This window comes from Cavia porcellus, unplaced genomic scaffold (genome assembly GCF_034190915.1).
Source record: "Cavia porcellus strain 051 isolate PalLab524CR breed Dunkin Hartley unplaced genomic scaffold, mCavPor4.1 scaffold_23, whole genome shotgun sequence".
NCBI classification, from domain to species: domain Eukaryota; kingdom Metazoa; phylum Chordata; class Mammalia; order Rodentia; family Caviidae; genus Cavia; species Cavia porcellus.
This window is the reverse complement of record NW_026947506.1, coordinates 41,739,388-41,762,350: the sequence shown is the minus strand read 5'-3', so window position 1 is coordinate 41,762,350 and position 22,963 is coordinate 41,739,388. Positions and strand designations below refer to the sequence as shown.

General features: G+C 52.1%; 1 protein-coding gene across 4 annotated transcripts in view; it reads left to right on the top strand.

Moving 5' to 3' along the window:
• Srrm3 (serine/arginine repetitive matrix 3) overlaps positions 1–22,963 on the top strand; it is a 55,516-nt gene that overhangs the window by 10,347 nt on the left and 22,206 nt on the right. For all 4 annotated transcript variants that reach the window (XM_063234286.1, XM_063234284.1, XM_063234283.1 and 1 more), the window contains exons 2-3: positions 10,736–10,992; positions 16,841–16,942. In XM_063234286.1, the coding sequence (XP_063090356.1) occupies positions 10,760–10,992; positions 16,841–16,942 (335 nt within the window). In that variant the 5' untranslated portion in view covers positions 10,736–10,759. The remainder of the gene's footprint in view (positions 1–10,735; positions 10,993–16,840; positions 16,943–22,963) is intronic.

The following is a 22,963-nucleotide window of genomic DNA, read 5'->3' as shown; positions in this document are numbered from 1 at the left end:
TAAGAGCTGAGAGTGGCCACCAGAGGGGGACAGCAGTGTCACATCTCCCAGGACATCCACCAAAGAGGTCAGGGAAGGCTTCACACAGCAGGCTGGAGAGGAACAGCCCAGGCCAGTGTGTTCCAGGGAGGAGCAGACTGCAGCAGCGTGTGAGGCAGGAGGCAGTAGCCTGGGGCCGGAAGGGCTGTCCAGATCCCACGCACCAGCCAGGCTGCCGGGTTCCTCCTGCTCATCTTCCCGGCCTTGCCTGCCCCACGTAGACCAGCTCTGTTCTGGGAACTTCGCCAGCCCAGCCACTCCTCATCCAACAGCACAGACAGAGTCTGCAGAGGAGGAGACAGGCCAAGGGCTGTGCAGGCACGGCTGGATCTAGCCTGAGCTTGGAAAGAGGAGGAGGACAGGAGAGGGACTGCAGAGACGCCCGAGCACGGTGCCAGGGTGCCTGCCAACACCTGCCCGGCCTCTCTCTCCTGCCTGGCCCTCCTGGAACCAGTCTCCCGCCCGCGCCAGCCCAGCCGGCCCCAGCCTGGAGGCTCTGGCCAGAGCCTTTCTCCGGCTCCAGCCGGGGCCAGGAAGCTCCAGCTGCTAAATAATTGAAAGGAAGGCTTTCAGCAGCTTTGCTCCCTCCCTGGCGGCAGAGTCTTCTGGAGGCTTGGGTAACAAACGGCGGCCAGTGGCTCCCGAGAGAGACTCTGGGAGGCAGGAGGAAGAAGCCTCGGTAACCCTCTCACTGCCAGCGCCTCGCCACTGCTTCTCTCTCCCTGCAGGCTTCCTACCCGTGCTCTGGTCCCTAGCACTCTGTGGGTTGGCCTCTGTGAAAAGGGACCTTATTTGCCTGATAGCCTTTATGGCTTTGTGCTGTCTTTGTACCTGATCTGCTTTATGCAGATCTGATTTATACAGATCTCTCTTTCTTTTTTTATTTCTTCTTTTTTCTCCTTTCTCTTTCTTTTGTTCTTTCTCTTTGTTCTTTCTTCTTTCCTTCTTTGTGGTACTGAAGACTGAACCCAGGACTTTCACATGCCCCCTATTTTTATTTCCCAAAAAATAAAAAGACTGTTTGGAAACAGGGTCTAAGTCACTAAATTGTCCAGGCTGGGCTTGAGCTTGTGATCCTCCTGCCTCAGCCTCCCAGACTGCTGAGGTTATAGGCATGCACCACTATGCCTGGTGAGATCTCTGTTACCTTCTGCTCTAACTCATATCCATTGTGGTTTAGAGTTGTCGTTAAGGCAGTTGGCATAATTTGTGGGTGACAGTGACAGCCGACACTTAACACTTGGAGTTTATTGTGTCCTGGGGCACTGCACCGTATGCATATTGATTCCTGCGCCCTCACAGCCACTCTGAGAAGAGGATACTGATATCAAACCCGCTCCACAGATGAGGAGACTCAGTACTCAGGAAGTGATTTGAACCTAGGTGGGTAGGGCTGGCTTCTCTGCTATTTGATGACCCAGTTATTGTGGACTTTGCTATTCTTTCCCTCTATCCTGAGGATGCAGGATTCAAATCTGGCCATGACCTCCCCCGTTCAGCACCCTTCCCCCGTTCAGCGCCCTTCCCCAGCTCCTACAGCCCACAGAGTACAGACCTGAGAACCTGGCCCCCTGGGCTCAGCGGCCACAGCCATGTACCCCCACACTCAGCCAAGACATGCTCCTGCCCCCCAGTTTCCCCCGCCAACTCCTACCTCTCCTCCAGGAAGCCCTCCCAGCTATGCTCCTCTCCGCACACCCAGCTCAGGGTAACATCTCTGCCAAGCACCCCCATCTCAGCGTTTTAAACACCAGTGCCTCCCCTGCTCCCCGCCTTCCCGCCTGTCCTCTTGAGCCCGTGCGTGCTCTGGAGTGAGTGAGTGACTCCCTTCCTAGAGCCCCAGCACATCTTCAGGCGCTGTCACTCCCAGCCCCCTCTCTTGGGTGGGGGACATGGGGTCCCCAGTTCATTGGAGCCACTGCTGATATGGCCACTGTTCGCCCTTCTGCTCACAGGACGTCCTCACGAGGCAGAGAGCAGCTGGCCAAATCCTGCTCTGGGGAACAAGTCAGTGTCACAGATCACCTGGGCTCAGAGCTGGGGACTGCAGGAAGGGACTCCCGGGTTCCCTCTCTAAAACAGAGACAGCTTCTCTTTCCCGGGCTGACAAAATATCTTTTTTGTTTTGGTTTGGTTTGGCTTGGTTTTGTTTTCTCTTTTTGAGACAGGGCCTCAGTATGCCATCCAGGCTGGCCCTGAGTCACACTGTAGTCCAGGCTGGCCTTTAACTAGCAGCAGTCCCCCCGCCGCAGCCTCTGGAGTGCTGGAACTACAGGCAGACACCACCATGCCCTTGACAAAATATCTTGCAAACTATTGTTGTTGCACTTGTTTTTGCCAAGACTCAGATTTAGCTTCACAGTCCACGGACTTGCTTCGTGTGTGCTTTTCAGTTCAGTCACGGGTACCAATCTTCCCTCCGGAAAACTCGGGGGATGTCTCATCTCATGCCGGGCTTTTTCTCCGGAAGGTCCCACTCCCCACCTTCCCGGGAAGGTAGCCGGCTACATCAAGCATCTCACCCAGCCTGGCCCTGTTACTCCTAGGTCCTGGGCTCTGCTGTGCCCTCTGTCTTAACAAGTACAGTCCCCTGCCTGAACCCACAATTCCTTATCTACAGAAGATTCACCTCACAAAGAGCCATTTCTTTTTGAGTTTTTTTACTTATTTGTTTTTTGGTACTGGGGTTCAAACTCACAACCTTGTGTTTGCCAGGTAGGCACTTATGCCACTAAGCTAAATCCCCAGCCCCACAAAGAGCCATTTCAAGCTTGGCATGGTGGCACACAGCTGAGGCAGGAGGATTGCCATGAGTTCAAGGTCAGCCTGGGCAACTTTGTGAGATCTTGTCTCAAAAAAAAAAAAAAACATAAATTTCCATTTCACAGGTGAGGAAACTGAGGCTCAGAGCAATTTATCGATTTCCCTGATCACCTGGGAACTCCAGCTAAAGGCTTCTGACCCCAAATCCAGTGTTCCTCCTGCACTTCCATCCTGTCCCGGGCCTAGGAGGAGGCAGCAGACAGGCTCAGCAGCCAGGTGCTTACGCTGTGTGACCACAGGCCAGAGAACACCTTGAAGTCCTCTGAGGGTGGGAAAGACCTGGGAGAGGGGGCTGGGCATGAGCCCCCAAGTGGAAGGGTCACAGTCTCCCTTGGAGAGGGAGGCCTCTGAACCCCAGGAGCGAAGGGAGCCCCTGGGCTGGCAGAGCAGGTGCTGCCCACGGGGCTGGAAGCCAGGTGCCACTTTCCAGAGCAGGTGCTTTCCAGAAGTCGAGAGGGGGACAGGCAATTGGCCAGGTGGTCTCAGCAAGCTCTTCCAAGTGACACCAGCCCTGCCCTGGACTCTGTCTGCCCTCCCTTCCCCCTCCTCGTGTGCTCCCCAAACAATCCACAGCCTTGCACACTTGGGTTTCTGCCTTGGCCACGTGATGACAACCCCAGATTAGGCCCAGGTCTTAGACTTTCTCACACCAGACCCATGGTCTGAGGCTTCCCGGCATCGCCAATTGGGTGTCCAGGGACTCCTCAACCCTCCACATCCAAAACAGGGGGGTCACCAAGGACCACCAGTAGCAATGGCCACTAGTGCCATGAGGAGACCTCTGTGGTACACGGGTTCCCAGGGCACCATTTCACCGTGTCCCTTCTCTCTCCACTGACCTGAGAAGGGAGGGGCCTGATTAGCTGCATTTCCTAGGCAGGGAAACAGTGGCACAGAGATTTTAAGCTACATGCCCGAGGTCACTGATTCCCAAAGGGCACAGCCCTATCTTCCCCCTCAAATCAGGGCTCCCCAGGCAGCACCTCGTGTCCCTCACAGCCATCCGTGCCCGCTGCCCTCTCTGCCCATTCCTCTCCCCCAGGCCTGGGCAGGGTGTTGCTGACCTGATCATCTTCCTGCTGAGCCCCACAGAGAGTGACAGCCTCATTAGCTGAGAGGCCTTGGCGCCCATCAGCAGCTGCGCCTCTGGAACAGCCTGGGCCCTGCCACACAGATGGGCTGCTTCGCCTTCCATTAATCACAACAGGGCCGGACTTGCTGGTACTGGTATCCAGCTCGTGGCCCAACTCCTGGCCTGTGGCCAAGCCTGACAGGAGACAGAGACTTAGACCCTATGTGGGAAGCAAACCTGGAACCCACTGGTGGGGCTTGGAAACCAGGCCACTGGCCCTTTAACTGCTTACTGGCTGGGGGGCTCCCCTGCGGGCATGCACTAAATTAGAGCTTCATCTGTGCTTGGGTTCCACTGCCTCTGGCATCAGGGCTCGCCTTGGGATCTGACCCAGCACGATGGACAACATGCACTGTGCCTCAGGGATGGCCACTGTGGCTCTGGTCACGGCAGTCTCATTGGGAAGGAGGTAGGATGAAGGTTTGGTGAGGGGCAGAGGGAGTTAGTGTCTGTGGGGTCTGTGAATCCAGCCTCTCATCATCTGCAGTGAGACAGAGGTCCAGAGAGGGACCCGGCTCACAGTCAGTCAGCAGTACAGAGAAGACGTCACATTGCAGCTCCAAAGAGATCTAGCATCCTTGTCTCCAAGGGTCAGAGTCAGTGAGGGTTAGGGTGAGGGGCGTGACTCCAGGCCCCGTATCTGCCAGCTTGACCTCTGCTTCAAGCTGGAGACCCAGGATCATCAAGATGCCTCCCTAAGCCAGAGCACTCTAGAAGGCTGAGGCAGGAGAATCACCAGCTCATCAAATCTGAGCAACTTTGCAAGTTAGTGAAATCGTGTCCTAAATGAAAAATTAAAGAGAGGATTAGAGATGTGGATGAAGGTAAAGACCCTGGGTTCAATCCCAAGTACCATGCACATCCACAAAGGGTGCCTCTCTTCCTTCACAACCTGTCAACTTGGTAAATTGGCCTATTTATTTCTGGAATCCTAGTTTAGGCCTCACCTGCTCTGGCATAATTGTCCTCTGCCCCCATGAACCAAGCAGGTCTAGTTTTCTTTTACTACATTGCACTACTGTTGTCACAGGACTCGGCATCTTTTTCGTCTCCAAATCCCTAGTCTTTAATTGGGTGGAACTCAGATTTAGTGCTGGGTGAGTGCTTGTTGATGACTGAATGACACAGTATCTATCTCCTCTTTAGGAGTCCACTTCTCATTGTCCTAGGATGACTGCTTGGTTTTTAAAGAGTTTTGAAACTGCTATGAAACTAAACAACAGGGACTGGGGATTTAGCAAGGTGGCTAAAGTACCTGCCGGGCAAGTGTGTGGTTGTGAGTTCAATCCCCAGTACCATCAAAAATAATAATAATAATGATAAACAATATTTCCCGACTAAACAATATTTCCCAACTGAGCAGAGGTCACACCAGATGACATCTCCTCAAGAGTGCTGAGTTTGTCTTTGGAAAGCACCCAGATTGGGTAGGGCTATCCTCCTTTTAATGTGATCTAAGAATCAGGATGAGGACTTAGAAATGTAAATTGTTGCCCCCCCATTGATGTTTTAACTTTTTGAGTTTTCTTCTTTTTCTTTCTCTCATTGAAATAACATGGATTTGAAAAAAAATGGATTAGAAATGTAAATTGTCACCAGGCCTGGTGGTACATACTTGTAACCCCAGCACAGGAGAGGCTGAGGCAGGAAGACTGCCATGAGTTCAAGGTCAGCCCTGGCTACATAGTGATCATGATCAAGATCATAGATCAAGATCAGTTTGAACTACATAGTGAGACCTTGTCTCAGAGAGAGACAGAGACAGAGACACAGAGAGAGAGGCAAATAGTCAGCTGGGTGTGATGGAGCAGCAATTGTAAGGCTAAGGCAAGAGGATCACCACAAATTCAAGGCCAGCACGGGCTACACGGTGAGCTCAGGGCCAGCCCAAAGTACATCCACACCCTGCGTCAGAATCACCTGCAGAACCTTAACAATCTCACCCCTAGAGATCTTTATTCTTTAGATCTAGGATGCATTACAAATTGATTGACATATAAAATATAGGACAACCAATTAAATTTGAATTTCAGATAAACAATGAATAATTTTTAGAAGTATGCCCCAAATAGGAAATTCATGAAATTCAAATTTAATTTAATTAGGCAGCCTGTAGTTTTGTTTGTCAAATCCGGCAACCCTCACTGAGGTCTCTACTTCTAACAAACTTCTCAGGGGAAGTTTCAGCCAGGTAGTCAAGGGTGATAGTGCATGGTTATCATTCCAGCACTCTGGGAGGCTGAGGCAGAAGGATTGCAAATTGGAGCCCAGTCCAGGTAATTCAGTGACTTAGCAGGACCCCTGTCTCAAAATTAAAAAAAAAAAAAATTAAAGACTTCAGTTGATCGTTATATATATCTTAAATGTACCAATAAAATCTAATTCTAAAATTCATAGATGCAGCCCAGTGCAAAGGTCCTGAGTTCAACCCTCAGTACAGGAAAAAAACCACCAGCCTCGATCTAAATCCTCTATCATCCTTCAAATTTTTGAAGATAGGAATTCTGACTACCTGTGTATTCTTATCATCTCCCCTTCCAGGAATGGCATTTTTGCTGATGGAGCTGAAGATAACATGCTTTTCTGGCAGCCACATCATGATATTGACTCAAATTGAGGCTGTGATTATTGAAAATCCCTAAATCTTTCCTAAATATACGACATCTAGACAATGTCTACTCCATCCCAATCTTCGAAGGTTCTTTGGGACCCAGCTCCAGGGCGCGCCATTTCTCACTGTCCATGTCCACCCTTTTAGATTCTTTCCGTTTTTGCCATCTGTTGAATCCTTTTAGATCCTGGCTGTAAACTGATGAGCTCCCCCAGACCGTGTCCTCAGCATATCTGATCCTAGGCTGTTCCTGTCTCAACCACTGGGCCAGATGCAGGCAGGAACAGAGCCTCCGGGTCCTCCCCTAAGTACCCGCATCAAATTCAACACGGACCCATGAAATGGGCCCCTCTATCAACCAATTACAGTAATAAAAGATTCAGGTTGAGGGGCTGGGGGATAGCCCAGGGGTAGAGCTCTTGCCTTGCATGTACAGGGCCCTGGGTTCAGTCCCCAGCACCACCAAAAAAAAATTCAGGTTGAGTATCCCTTATCCAAAAGTTCCGAAGTGTCTCAGATTTCAAAAGTATTCGAATTTGGGGATCTTTACATATATATAATGCTGGGCATGGTGGCTCATGCGTGTGATCCCCAGCACTCTGGAAGTGCTGAGGCAGGAGGATCACATATTTGAGCCCAGGCAACTTAATGACTTAGCTAGACTCTGTCTCAAAAAGAAGAAAGAAAGGGAAAAAAAGTGGCTGAGGATGTTGCTCAAAGCAAAGGCTTCAATCCCCAGTACAGAGAGGTGTCTTGGGGAGGGGACCTCAAGTGTAAGCATGAAATTCAGTTATGTTTCATACACACCTTACATGCATAGCCTGTAAGTAATTTGAAGCTATTTTAATGCCCTCGTGCTTTGCCTGAGACCCATCTCATGAGGTCAAGCATAGACTTTGCCACAGTGGAGTTGAGTCAGGACTCAGAAAGCTTCACATTTTGGAGCATTTGGGGTTTAGGACTTGGAGTTTATGGATTCTCTGTATCTGTATCTCTCAGCTCAGGGTCCTCTCCTCCTTGTGAAGTCTCACCATGATGCCTCACAGAGACACCCTGTGCCTGCAGGGACCCCTAGCCAGTTGTCACTGCCCTGGGAGGCGTGGACTGGGCATGCAGTGTCCACTCTTAGGACCGAGGGAGCTTCCGCTCACTGTGCCTCAGAGTCCAGCCTGGCACCTCGGTACACTGGACACTGTCCTAGTTCAGATCCAGCCTGCACCTGCTGCTTACCTCACACCACCCTCCCTGGCCCTCTAGATTAGCAGAGATCACCCTCAGCAGCCTGCAATATCACCTGGCCTCTCCTCCAGCTGAGAATAATAGACTTGCGCAGGGTTTGGAAATTCGAGTGCATTCGAGTGCAGAATCCACCCCCCCCACCCCACCCCCGCTTTCTTGCATTCTGGGAGCTCAGGCCAAGTCATAGGTGGGGTCAGAGGGAAGATGTGGAGAAAAGCTTCAAGGACTGGGGCCTCAGCACCCGCTCCACACTCGCTCAGAGTACAAGTGCTGGGGTCAGCTTGCAGGGGCTGGAATAAGCCATGGCTGAGCCCTTCCTCTTCAAGCACTCACAGTCAGGAACCAGAGTCCAAAGCACATAAACTGAACCGAGGGAGCTAAATGTCATATCAGAGATGCGGGCCGAAGTTGTGAGAAGCCCAGCATGATGGCACTGCTAAGGTACTCTGGGGGGCTGAGGCAGGAGGATTTCAAGTTCAAGCCCGGTCTGGGCAGCGTGGAGATTCAGCGAGACCCTAATTCAAAATAAGAAAAATGGCAGGGGACAATCTCAAGTACTAAAGGAGGAAAAAAAAAAAAGCTATAGGGACACCAAGAGAAAGAATCAAACTCCCTGGAGGAGGGAAGACTTCCCAGAGGAGGTAACATCTGGGCTGAGCCCTGAAGGATTCTGAAGCTCCTCTGCGGAGAAGAGGAGGAAGAAAGAAATGCAGCCGAGGGGACCCACGTCAGGAAAGATGACAGGGTGGGCGCTACGAGGAGCTGTAGGTTGGCTCAGGATGGGGCAGAACAAGGGGAGAAGTCAGGCCTGGCATGCCTGGGGCCCTGGTTCCATCTCCAGCTCTGGGGAGAAAAGGGGGAGGGAGTGAAGTTTCGAGGTGGCAGAAGGCAGACAGCAAAGAGGCCCTGGGGCCCACGGACTTGGCCCCGGCCCGTGTTCCTCCATTCGCCTCCCTTTGTGATTCTCTGACTGGTTCGGTTCCTGTGTGCTGATCTCCACGTGTGTTGGGCGCTTGGCTGCCACTAGAGTTAAGATCTAAACTCTCCTCTGCCCAGGGGAGCCAGACTGCGAACCTGCAGTGCTGGGAGAAGTGGCAAGAGCTTGTGACAGGGTGAGGGTGAGGGGCCTTCTGCAAGGTGACAGTGCCTTCAAGGGGTGACTCTGAGGACAGCTGGAGCCTGGTGAAGAGGTCCGAGGAGAAGCAGCTGCAAGAGGCACTGTGGGCTGGGCCGAGAGAGTGAAGGACTGAAGTGGCAGGGAGGAGGATGGCCCCCCCGGAGGCTGGGCCATGTGGCAGCGGTAAGCCAAGGTGACAGAAGGTCACTGGAGCTGACTCAGGACACCACAGAGTCTGGTGTGCTCTTGGGCCGATCTGCCAGGCTACTGATAAGGATGGCGGTCTGAGGACAGCGAGCCCAGGCAGGACACTGAGGCAGCAGACAGAGGCGATGATCCTAAACTGCGAGCCTGGCCTGGCTCAGGGGACCACCAGATGGAGGGGTGGCTAACAGCTAGGAAGTAGGGTGCAGGGACAGAGTGAGCCACTGGTGAGGCTTGGGGTAAAGAGAGTAGATTACAGGAACAGCTCTGGTGCCTTGCCCCCAGAAGCCCCCTCTCCTGAGGAGTCTGGATGATGCTCCCAAACACTGGCAGGGATCAGAGAAAGGCAGTGACATTCTCAGGGTCACACAGCAAGGAGCTGAAGAGCTTGGCCTAGAACTCAGGAGCCTGGAACTTGGAGGGAGGAGCTGAGAGGAGCTTATGTTTTCATGACGCAGTCACCCTATCCCTCAATGCCCTCCTCTCTGCCATCCAGTTCCTGTGGCTCTGATCCCACCCTACCCCATCGCTCTGAGGCCAGGAGGGGAGGTGCCCTGGGGGATGCTGGGGCAGTGTTGCCAGGAAGACCCCATGTGGCAGGCCCAATCTCTTCTCTTTCTACTTCCTTTCTCCCCTTTCCTCCCTCCCATCCCACTCCCTGGGAATGAGGCCTCCCTGTTGCTTAGCAACTAGCAGAGACTTGGAGAAGGGAAAAGAAATAAATAGCTCAGGAGGTGCCTCCCCTCTGCTAAGACAGAGGCCTTTGGTGTGGATGCGTGTGTGTGTGTGTGTGTGTGTGTGTGTGTGTGTGTGTGTGTGTGAGTGTACAGGTGCCTGCTCTACACAGAGCCAGGGCTTCTTAGCTCCACCCCATCCCAAACTTACAGGAACATGTGGCTGCCTGGAAAGTTAATGCAGTGTGTCACCCTTGATCACATCATTAGAAGCAGTGTTTCTAAAACAAAGTAGGGGACAGTTCTCCAGGCCTCAATCTGGATGAGACCCTAAGCTGGAAGGCTACCTTTGGAGAAGTTGGATCAAAATGAAAACTGAGGGGGCTGGGGATTTAGCTCAGCGGCATAAGCACCTGCCTTGTAAGCAGGCAGTAGTGAGTTCGATCCCTGGTACCGGTAAAAATGAAAAAGACCAAAAAAAAAAAAAAAAAAAGAAAGAAAAAAAAGAAAACTGAAAACGGCATCCAGGAGGAAGGGAGTGGCATTTGGAGATAGCCCCAACTTCCTGTCTCCAGGGCTGGCCTGAGTGCAGACTGGACTGGAACAGAACCAGGACAATGGACCTGGGCAGGGGTACTTGAAGGAAAAGCATGTAAATAAAATCAGCAAAGATTCAGGCAGGCCTGGGTTGGCTGAGGAGTCCAGGATCCAGCAGCATCCTAGGCTGAGATGGACCCGAGGTTCAGACCTGTCACCTGCGCCCCCTGCAGACCGGGAGGATGCGGATTAGGGCCAGGAGGGGCCCTGGAGCTCCAGGATTAGCTCGCGCGGGGAAAGGAGTTTAGCGGATGACCAGGAAGTGACCCTCCCGCCTCTGCTCTGTGTCTGTCCCGCAGGGCCGGCGGCTCCGGCCAGCTGCCATGTCCTCCACCGTGAACAACGGGGCGGCCGGCGTGCCGTCCCCGCCCGACGCCGCCAACGGCTTCCCGCAGCCCGGCGCCTCGTCCGGGGCATGGCCGCGGCCGGAGGAGGAGCTGCGCGCCGCGGAGCCGGGCCTGGTGAAGCGCGCACACCGCGAGATCCTAGACCACGAGCGCAAGCGGCGCGTGGAGCTCAAGTGCATGGAGCTGCAGGAGATGATGGAGGAGCAGGGGTGAGCGAGGGGGCGTGGCGCGGGGAACCGGTGTGGGCGTGGTCTGGCCGTCTGGGCGTGGCTTGAGCGGAAATAGCTGACAGAGGAGACCCAGGAGCCTGGTCCAGGCAAGGGCTGGGTTCTGGACCAGCTGGGCAGAATCACTGAAAGCCCAGCCTACTTTTGATTCATTCGTAGTTTATTCAACCTTTATTTGCAAGCGGTCTTTGAACGCCTGCTCTCTGTCAAACTCCCAGGCTCTGATTTTCAGAAGCTAAGGAAACATAGTCCTTGCCCTTCAGAAAACATCCAGCTTCATGGGGAGAAGAAGCATGAAAACACGAATAACAACTTAAGGTCTCAGTGTCCCCATCTATAAAATGGGTGAATGGAGCTGACATGCCAATACTACAATGCTGCAAGAAGCCACGAGGGCCCTCACTATACACCACTGCTGACTGTAACCAAAGGAGTCACCTGCTGGACTCAGCCCAGCCAGAGTGACTTCCTGTCCTCAAAGACCCCCTCACACACACACCAGCTCAGACCTGTGAAAGCATGTCAACATTTGCCACAAAACAGGTTAGAGTATGACTGAGGAACAAGATAGGTGAGCACTTCAGGAGCTCAGAGGAGAGATCCTGAGATGGGAGGGAAGAGAGAACACTTGTGTAGGCTCCGAGGATGAGTAGGAGTTCGTTCCAATGGTGAGCCATGGCCTGGGGCATCTCCAGTTACTCAGTACATGCATCAGGCAGTAAAGGTTTAGAGTCTGCTACCACATCCCCTCACTCGCTCCTGGAGCTGGGGACAGAGAAACAGAGAACACAGCCATCCCCATTTGTGCCACTCCAGGGAAGCTGGGGTCCCAGGACTCCCTTTGCACCTGTCCCAAGGGTCCCAGAGTGAACCAGGTGCCGTGGGGATCAAAGCGGAGCTTAGGGCCTACCTGGTAGCAGCCTTTGCCTGGGGTGGGGTTTGGAACCCCATAGGGCCCAGGCAGCCTGAGCCCAGCAGTATCTTTTCAATCACCCCTGTGCTGTCCCCAGGCCTGCTGGGCTCCCCAAGACATGGGCCAGAATCTCTGTGGAACTCAGGAAGAAGAAAGATTCAGAGGCCTCTTGCTGAAGGTCAAAAGGAAAGTGGGCCCAGAGCTGAGCCTGGATCTAGCATCCAAGCCAGCCCCAGGCAGGGCCACCTATAGGGACAAGAAAGAAGCCAGGGACCAGGTAGAGGCCATGAAGCTCCCTGCAGAGAGGCATGGCTGTGTGAGGGTGCTGAGGCTGAACAGAAAGAAGGCCTCCAGCCAGCAGTGAAGGCATTTGATAAGCTGTGGGCTTCAGAGGAGGCAATAAGGTCCCAGGGGCAGAGCTGGCGGGGGACAGAGAGAACCCCAAGATCTTCATGGAACCTGCCAACCCTGCTGAATTAGGGGTTCCCTAGAGGGAAGGGAGAGTGGTAGGTGCATGTGAGCTGGAAACAATAGACAGAAATGGGTGAGGACCAGCCTCTGCCCTTTCACTGCACCCCAGGAGCCCCTACTCTCTGAGCCAGAGCAGGAAGCTGCGGTGTAGGATCGCCTCCCTGGTGTTAGATCCCCAGCAGCAAGGACCCTGCCTCTCTGGGAAGCACCTACTGGACCTCCCCATGTTCTTTCCTTCTCCAGACAATCCTTAGATGGGAGTCTCCCTGAAAGCTAGTGATGGGGTTACCCCACACACACCTTCCCCATCCCTCAACAACCATCTGGTCAGTGGGGTGCAGCCTCCCTTCAATATGTGATCCAAGCTCACAGCTACAACTTGACCTTGGTCAGACCACAGTGTCCTCACCTGCAGGACTGGGACACCTGCCTTCCAGGGTGGTTCTCAAGGTCCAAGTCTCAGTCAGGCCAGTCCCCACAGAGCTCTCCATAAACACCAGGGACCCTTGCTCGTTTATAAACTCTAGTCATTAATATCATTTCTAGAAACATTGGTTAGTTCACATTTATTTACCAGGTTCCCAGGCATTTGACAAATATTCCTACCAGTCATAGAAACACACACTCTTCAGTCCCATTAAAAGGCAACCCTTGGGCTGGCAATTTAGCTCAGTGGCATAGTCATCTGCCTGGCAAGCGCAAGGTTGCCAGTTCGATCCCCAGTACCAAAAAAAAAAGCAATCCTTGTCCTTAATATTGATGGAAAACCAACTAATGCATTGGTGATTGAAGCTGCACTTGAAGTCACCTTCCCAGGCAGAATCTGCATGCAGGCGACCATCAGCTATGGGGCTGGGGGACGAGACAGCCCTGCCCCTAACCAGGCTTGGAGCCTGAAGCCCTCTCCTCTCCCTGTTGCTCCTTGGGAGTAAGCCTGCTGTCTCTCTCAGACAGAGGCAGTGAACTATGGCACGCGTGCCACAAAGGGCCATTGCATCATCGAAAGCTCTGAAAAGTTCGCCATTATTGCCCTAGGAGACTGTAGAAAGCACTTGGGTCTAGGCCCCTTCTTGGTCCCTTCCAGGGACCTTTCAAAATGCCATGCTCCCTCTGCCCCACCCCACAGAGGGAACCAAATCCCACCAGGAAACATTACTTTTTCCAGTCCTTTCCTTCCTGGGGGATAGGGGTTGAGTAGATGGGGAACACTGGAGCCAGGAGTCTGGGTACTGAGACAGATCGAGTGACCTTCCCTGTTCCTCCCCGACCCCAGTGCCTGGCACACTCTTGACTTTGAGCCTGAGGCTTTGGAGGGGAGGGATTGAACCTCGGGCCTATCCCCTGAGCTACATCTCCCAACCCTTTTTATTTTTTTCTTTTGAAAGTCCCCCTCAGTCACACTAAGCCCAGCCTGGGCAGCTTGGCAAGTTAGCAAGAACTCATCTCAAAAAGTAATAATAACTATTAAAAAGAGCTGGAGATGTAGCTTAGGGCAAAGGACCTGGGTTCAATCCTCAATACCACAAAGAAAAGAAGGACAGAAAGAATGGAGAAAGGGAAGAAAGGAGGGAGAGAAGGATGAAAGAAAGAAAAAAGAAAAAGGAGAGAAAATAAAAGAGGTACCCAGGAGCAGAGGCCTCTTGGTCATCCCCACCCCCACCGTCAGCAGACAGGCACCCGAGCAAGGCAGCTACCCTGAGACCCCCTGACTGGGACCACCCTTGCCCACTGCATTGGCTACTCCAGTTATTTTCTTTCCTCAATACTAGGGATTGAACCCAGGGCCTCCCAAACTGAGCTACATCCTCAGGCCATTTTTAATTTTGAGAGAGGTTCTAGCTAAATTTCCCAGGCTAGGCTCAAGGTTATGAACTTGGGCTTTGTTCCCACCCCACCCCCACCCGATGGACACCTAGCTTGACCTGGACTCTGGCCTGAGGCCCCTCCCAAGCTGCTGGGTGCCGGCCCAGTCTTGCTCTCCGCTGTGTCTATCCAAGCCCCTCTGGAGTCAGGGCCCATCCAGGTGACCCAGTGACTGGTCACCCTCACAGGGTTCTACCCTCACAGGGCTCTATGAGCCAGGGCTGAGGGCTGTTAAAAGGCCTGTGCTGTGTTTGTTGCTGTGCAGGTGACAGTGACAAGCTTGTGTTCCCTGGAGAAGGTGACATGGGAGAGTTGCTCTGTGCCTCTTCCACTAGGCTTGCTGGGCATGAGCCAGGCCAGCAGGCTGAGGGCTCTGCACTGCCCAAAAGGCAACCAGGCCAGCGGCAGCCAAGGGAAGGCCCAAGACAGCTAAACAGGGGCTGAGTTGTCCACGATGAGCCAGGGCCCGGAGCTTGGTGACACTGGCAGCACAGGAGGCTGAGCCTGCAAAAAATCAGGAATGAGGGCCACCAGGCTGATAAGTAACTAGGGCTCCCATCCAAACCCCCACATAGCCAAGTGGTCCCCACACCTCGGCTCTGTCCATTTCTTCTCCTCTGTTCTCAGGGCCACCCTCAGGCTCTGATTCACCATCTCCTACCTCAACCCCACCAGAGCTCAGCGCAGGCTTCCTGTTCCCTGGTCCCTCTCTCCAGCCGCACCCCAACCAGAGCCATCTTTCCACAATGAAAATCCAACCCTCATACTCTCCAGTGCCTTTCCATCACTGGCCAGTCATCTGTCAAAAATTCTCTGGATGCCACAGTGTGGATGCCAGCCACGGAGAAGTACCACAGTGAACCCAACAGAAGGCTCCTGCCCTCAGGGAACTCTGGGAAAGTGCAGGATACAGAGGAGTCAACAGATAATTGCTAGAGCATGAACCACCTGCCTGGATCCAGGAGGTACAGGTTGCTATGGAAACACAAATGCTGGTACCAGACCCGGCCAGAGGTATCCATCTTGCCGTCAACATCAATAAATTGAGGCTTTGTGTTTTCACTGTAATTATTTCCACAGGACAAATCTGGAAGTTAGTTTATGAGCCAAAGGATGTGCTTTTTAATTAAGGCTTTTGAAAAGAATTACTGCCGGGTACAGAGGCACATGCCTGTAATCCAAGCACTCGAGAGGCTGAGACAGGAGGATTGCTGGGAGTTTGAGACTAGCCTGATCTACATAGCAATACTCTATCTCAAAAACAAAACAAAACAAAAGCTGAATTTCTCTCCTGTAAATGTTCACTGAAGCAATAGAGGAAGAGAAAGAGAAAAAGGGAAAACAGAGATGAGATTCTCTCGCTCCTCCAAAACAATGACATCCCATTTTCATGGATAGTCTCAGGGGTAAGGGCTGGACGCACCGTGGAAGCCGAGCAATGGCAGAGACAAGATAGGACACCCCCACTGCCCCTACTCTGGCATCACTTCTTCTGTCCAGAACAGTGACCTGAAGTGGGGGGTCATTTAGCAACAGCTGCCAGACACCTGTGTGTTTCAGGCACTCCGAAGACTGTGTGCAAAGGCCCTGAGGGGCGGGAAAGAGAATATGGCACTGTAGGGGCTGGGAAAGCTGGAAAGTAACTGTCACAGTGCCACAGTGAGAAAGGATAATGACTGACTCCCCAGCATGGTGGCGGGGATGGGAGTAGACAGTTCCGAGCTCTTTCCCTGAGACTCCCTCAGCACAGGGAGTGAGGAACACAGCAGCGAAGCTGAAAGCTCATGTCGGAGGTCCAGACTTCACCCACCCACTCCCCAGGCCCCTTGGCAGCACTGAGCTTGCCAAGGTGCTGACACTCTGAGGACCCCTCAAGGCAGTCTCGAAGATCAGACATCAGTGAGGCAGAAAGCAGAAAAGACCACGCTTGCATCAAAGCCAGGATTGTCACTTCTCCCGAAAAATATCTCAAGACACCTGGGGCTGGCCTGGTTGACCCAGGTCTGTAATTCTAGCACTCGGGGAGACTGAAGCAGCGGGAGCACAAGCTGCCTCGCCTGTGCAATTTAGCAATTTAGAAAGGGCTTGTCTCAAAGTAAAGTAAAAAGGGGTTTGGGGATGCAGCTCAGTGCAAAGGTCCCGAGTTTGATCCCTAGTACTGGAGAGAACGGAGAGGGAGGAGAACCTGTCTGGGGTTAACACTAGGAAGGAAGAGGGACTCAGCCACATCTAGATTATCTCTTCTCAACTCCTGGGCTCAGAGAGATCATCTTGCATCAGCCTCCCAAATAGTTGGAACTACAAGTGCTGAAGCCTAGGACCCACTCGGCATAACTCTTCCTTTTGTTTGTCTGGTTGTTGGGGTGGGGGTCAGTTGTTTGACCTGCCTGCTGTGAAATGGACAGCCCTTGAACTTCCTCAGTGCTGGGGCTGGCTGGATTCTTGGCCTCAGTTACAGCAATCCAGAGTCTGTGCTTATGACCCAGAGATGGGGTCTGGACTGGGCTGAGCCCAGCTTGTTCAGGTGAGGTAGGAGAGATCTGAGCCCAGGAGAGCGCCCTTCTCACCCGCTGTGCCCCACAGGTACTCGGAGGAGGAGATTCAGCAGAAGGTCGGGACCTTCCGGCAGATGCTGATGGAGAAGGAGGGAGTGCTCACCAGGGAGGACCGGCCTGGGGCCCATGTGTGAGTGTCACCGGGTGTGCAGCGGGGGGGGGGGGGGGGGGGGGGGGCTGCCCAGGAGCATTATCAGGTGGCTGGGGCTGAGGAGGAAGAGGAGGGGGAGAGGAAAGCATGGGCTGGAACTGGCATGGCAGGAAGAGCACAAAACAGGGGCATCTGGGCATCACTGAGCCAGCTGACGTCCACACCTGGTCCCTTCTATGGCTTAGAGATGGATGGGGAAGTACCCAGATCTCAGCTCAGGGATGCAAATCAGGAAACTTCAGAACTGCTCTAAGGTCCACATTGTCACTCGCTGGCTGTATTACCCCCAGACAAGGCCCTCTGGGCCGCAGCTATTCCCGCCTATACAATGGGCTCCCAAGGCATGGCAGGCAGAAATACACAGACCTTTATCATTGCTGTCACAGCCAAAGGCTTGGCAGGTAAAGAAGATGTGGGCCCTGTGAGGACACATCTCTGCCACCTGTCACAGGACCACGGCGGCAATGAGCTGTGGGTCTCCAGGAGTGCTTTGGTCACACAGGGAAGTTACGGAGAGGTTGATTTTGCCTCAGATCAGACAAGAGCTATGCGCCACTCAGAACCAAGCAGCAAACAGAGCCGAGTGTATCAGGAGGGGGATGCGGGCTGTGTCTGCAGGGCTGGCCCAGCCCCATCGCGGCAAGCTGCCTCCAGAGTGCTGCTCGATTCACTCACCAGGCCTTCCCCTTGTTCAGCCTCAGTTTCCCCCAGCATCCACATCCCATGTTTCTCTGGCTGGATATAAAACTGATTCTGGGTGAGAGGTCAGGGTAGAGGCTCCTGGCCTTTTCCTCGGCAGTGGGGCTAGTTTGGGGAGCAGGCATCTTGCTGGGACCTCAAACCCTTGTCCACCTTTATCCCACAAAAACAAGCCAATGAAAAACCATGCATGGTGGTACAGACCTATGATCCTAGAACCCAGGAGGCTGAGGCAGGAAGATTTCTGTGAGTTCCAGGCCAGCCTGGGCTACATAGTGAATTCAAATCCAGTCTGAACTACATGGAGAGACCCTGTCTCAGAAAAATAAATAAATAACCTTCCAAGTGAGTGTCCTTTCGCGGTCACCTTAAAAGCCAGCAGCATATAGAAAGAGACAAACCTCCATGGGGAAAAGGGAAGCCCCCTCTGTAGCCCTTCTGCAGTCCTGAGGTGTCAGGAGTGAGGATTATCCAAGCACCCCTAATAAATCTCATCTCTCTGGCCAGAGTAGGAGCAAATCCGAAATAGCCTCGGGCTTGGTGGGGACCGCATGAGTGACCTCAGGGAGCCAGGCTCAACCTGTCAAGTCTTTCCTTTGGACCTAAAGTGGGATCCAGGGCTGGCTACTGTCACGCCTCGTCAGCCTTCCAGCACCCCTCAACAGCTCCTGCACTAACCCTACTCTTTGTGGGCCTGCCCCTCTCCCTTCTCATCCTGCTGACCACCAGACTCCCCCACTTACCCTGCTTCCCAAATCACCCTCAGACCAGGGAAGCTCTGGCTTTCTGCTCGCTCAAACAGCCCCAAAGCTTCCCTGGAAAATCACCCCCTTTTACTCCCCAAGCCACGGTGAGAACACAGACCTCCTGGATTCTACCTTTTCCATCTTCTGGGGTCTGCAATGACAGGAATCTCTCTAGCTTCAGCCCACATTTCTTCCTTCTCCTGTTTCCTCTCCTTAAAAAAAAAGCTTCTCTCTGTCTCCTTCAGCTCTGACTCCTCCTCCAGCTACCATGCCATGTTTCCTGCCATTTCTACAGAGGGTATGTGGCACTCGCTGCCTCTGCTCCAAGTCTTTCTAAGTCTTTTTTTCTTTTTTGCGGGGGGGGGGGGCGGCTCTGGGAATTGAACTCAGAACCTTGTGCTTGTCAGGCCCTTCCTAGCCTCCATTTCTGCAAGCCATGGAGATCTGGCTTCTCCTCCACAGCTCTGAGAACGCTCAGGCCACGCCTCCCGATCCCTGTATGCCACACGTGCAGCTCTCTGCAGGCCCCGGCCTCTCTCCGGCATATGCACCCCTTGTCTTTTCACCCTGGAAGCCCACTTTCCTCCTACATCACAACATGCAGTCCTTTCTACTGCTTTTCCTGAAGTCCCACATGTCCCCAGGTCTCTGCCCCGGGCTTGCTTTTCCTCTACTCCCTGGGGGGATCACATGCATTCCCAGCTGGAATGCTCCCTTGTTAGCACAAGACTCCAAGTCTTTTCCAAGTCTTGATTTCCTTTTTACCTGAATGAATGGACAAATGAATGAAAGATCTAAGAGCTGAAACACACTGGGAAATATTCCACAGGCAGAGGACAGAAAGGAGTGGCTCCTGCTCTCCAGATGGAAGCACAGCCCTGCAACCTGCAACCAGGACTCACAAGAAGCAGCAGCACAGTTACTGGGGTGGTGGAGTCTTCAGGTCCCCACAGTTCCAGGGAGGAACTGATGGGCAGACCACGGTCACTCATGCAGGGCTCCTTGGATGAGGCTGTGACTGGAAGACTCAACAGTCAGGGAAATCTGACAGTGGGGGAAATTTGATAAGATGTTTTGGAGGCCTAGCAGGGTCCTGGATCTAACTAGAATGTAGCTGCACAAGAATCTTCATCATGTTTGTTTACCTGGATCATTGGATCCTAGGTAGTATGATTTGCCCTGTTTTCCCCAAGGCCTCAGTTCCTCTATTTTTATGCAGTAAGAGAGTTGAATCAGAAGACTTCTTTTAGTTTAGGTAACTTAATATGGTACAAAAATAGTACTCCAAGCATCTGGCCATGGTGACACGCGATCCCAGAAACCTGGGAGGTTGAGCCAGGATTGCAAGTTCAAACCCAACCTGGGCAATTTAGCAGTTTAGCAAGACCCTGTCTCAAAATAAAAATAAAAAAGAGCTGAGATATAACTTAGTGTGAAGTCCTGGCTTCAAACCCCAGTATCCCCACCACACCACACCCCAAAACAAGGAGAGAGAGAGAGAGAGAGAGAGAGAGAGAGAGAGAGAGAGAGAACCCATACTGCAAGCAAGGTCTGCCACAGACTGAAGAGCTCCCCGGCCATTGCCAAGGTGCAAGGACCAGGGATCTGTCTGAAGTGCTGAAGTCAAGGATGGAGGGACAGCTGCAACAGGGAGCTGGAAGGAGAGGTGGAGGAGTGTTAGCGACACTTCTGATGTGGACCTTCCATCTAACTGGGTTTCCCGCCTCTTAGCCCACTTCTTAGCTGTGCGGGGTGAGAAGCCAGATGTTTCACTTGTCCAAACCTCTAAGTTCAGTATCCGGATCCCAGCTGAGGGGTCTGGGCTATAGCAGCTCGTGCTGACTTCAGAACACCCCCAAAGCCTCTTTCCCAGAGTGTTCCTTCTTCCTTAGCTTAGCTGGCTAGTTTGAGTGACAGTTGGTCATGAGCATCTCCTGGTCCACCCTCCACACTGGACACCAGAATACGTACTGCTGCACTGCCCAGACACCCGCCCAGAGAAGATGGAGGCCAGTGAGAGGTTTGTGAGAGAAGGAGGGCTGGAATCAGGAGGTATCTGGGCACTGTCTCCTTTGAAGGTGGATCTGCTGAGTGAAGATTCAGGGACTTCTGGGCATGGTGGTGCATGCTGCCCATAATCTCAGTACTCTTGAGGCTGAGGCAGGAGGATCGATGCAAGTTCTAGGCCAGCTTGAGCTACAAAGTGAGCTCAAGTCCAGCCTGTGAGACCCTGTGTCAAAAAAGACAAAAAAAAAGGGAAGAAAGAAAATAAGTTAGTTCAGGGACATTATAGGTGCAGCTGGCGCCCTAAAGGGGTTGGGGTTGAAGGGGAGGAGTAAGATTCCAAGGACAGTGAGAACAGACAAGCTTTGGGTTCTGGAGATGATTTGGATGTGTAAAGTTCTCTTTGGTTCCTCTGCATCCATGAGATCAAATGTGGGCTCTTTTCCTGTCATTCAAGATTCCCCACCCTGGGAACCCAGCCCAGTCTTCCATACCCCACAACAGGCAGCAGCCTGACCTCCTGCAGTTTCCCTGCCACCTGGATATCTCCACATCTAGCCTTTGCTCAGCCTGGACTCTCAGCCCAAAACATCCCAGCCCCTTCCACACGTGTTCAAATATACCCGATTCAAGGTCATCACTAAAAACCATGTTGCTGGTTTCCCTCTCTCTGACATAAAAGAAGACTCTTTGCTTTTTGTTTTTGTTCTGTTTTGTTTTTGAGACAAGGTCTTGCTACGCAGTGGCCTTGAACTGGCCTTGAATTCACTATGTAGCCCAGACTGGCCTTGGACTCACAGTAATCCTCCTGCTTCAGCCTCCGAGCGCTGGGATTAAAAGTGCACATTAGCATGCCTAACTATAAAAGCTTTTCTCTTAAGAGCACATACAATGTTTTCTCTAATCCTCATTCTTTATTTTAGTTCAAGAAACAACTTTATTTCTTTTTTTTTTTTTTTCTTTTTCCTTTTTATCGGTACCGGGGATCGAATTCACGACCGCCTGCTTGCAAAGCAGGCGCTTATGCCGCTGAGCTAAATCCCCAGCCCCAAGAAACAACTTTTAAGAAAAAAATTTTAGGGGCTGGGGATTTAGCTCAGCGGCATAAGCGCCTGCTTTGCAAGCAGGCAGTCATGAGTTCAATCCGTGGTACCGGTAAAAAGGAAAAGGACAAAAAAAAAAAGAAAAAAATTTTATTGGTTTGGCAACTTAGCAAGACCTCATGTCAAAAATAAAAGGTTAAAAAAGGGCCTGGGGGCATGGCTCCGTGTGGAATGGCTGGGTTTAATCCCTAATACCTCAAAAACTTCTTTTCTCAGTTATGTAACATAACAAAAGCTTTGAGAGAGTCTTTATGGAGTATAATATTCAGAAGCCATGAAGCTATGTTTCCACTCAGAGCACAGAGTGAACAAATTCTAGTATTTTCCCCAGTTACCTAATTTTTTATATAGTGTGACCTCTGTGGCTCATTATTATATCTACAATAGAGGAATACTGATGCTGTGTTGTAGGATCATTCTGTGCTCTGTGTGACTAAATCAGATAAATACATAGTGCTCAGGCTGCAGCCTGGCACCTGGGTTAGTGATTATCATTAGAGGCAACTAACCACATCCTGTCCTGTACCATAGGTGCTGAAGGGGTGACTCTAGGCCTGACTCATCTCTGTTCCCACCTCCAACGGTGGCCTGGCAGGCCAGCTGGGGGGCTGAGCAGGAGAGGGCAGACCCTTTGTCTGGATTCCTCCTTCTGTCTGGACCTATCCATCTGTCAATTGGCCATTATGCTCCCGGCTAATGGGAAACAGAAGCAGTTAATTAACAAAATTGCTGGCATGAGGAAGAGCAGTCTTTATCAGGGTCGAGGCTCTGCCATGGTGGCAGGTCCAACCTGTGTCCTACAAGGGCTTCATGTTCCACTTCAGTAAGTCCTTTGTTCCTCTGCAGCAGCCTGTGCCTACTTTGGTGAGCTCTGTGGGGCTCAATTTGTTTCAAGATGAGGTGACACCTCCCCTATCCACTCCACAGAAGTGATAGGGAGTCACCTAGGTACCAAGCATGAATTTAAAAGCATAAAATGTTAAACAAATCTAAACAGCATCTACAAGGTATGCAAAAGAGCAGGGGATGTGGCTTGGTGTAAAACGCTTGCTGGCATACATGAGGCTGATCCTGAGTTGGATCTCCAGCACTGCAAAAAAAGTAAAAACTTAAAGCAGAAAAGGAGCAACTGGGTTAGTGTCTGCAACAGGCAAGTTCAGCCAGTAAATTCAAGGGCTGTCTTGTTTGTATGTAAGTTGTTAAAGCCAGCTGCATAGCTGAATTTACATATCTAGCTCAAAGGTGCCAGTACACTACACGAAGTGCCAGTACACAAAGGTACAAAGGGGTTGTACCTTTCTCTGTGCCTCAGTTTTCTCATCTATAAAATGGGGATAGCAATTTCTCTAAATCAGGAAGTGGCTATGAACAGAATAGTGAACTGCAGAGAACCATTTAAACATTAGAGAAGAAGTCTCACTGATATTTTTATCCAGGAGAAGCAAGAA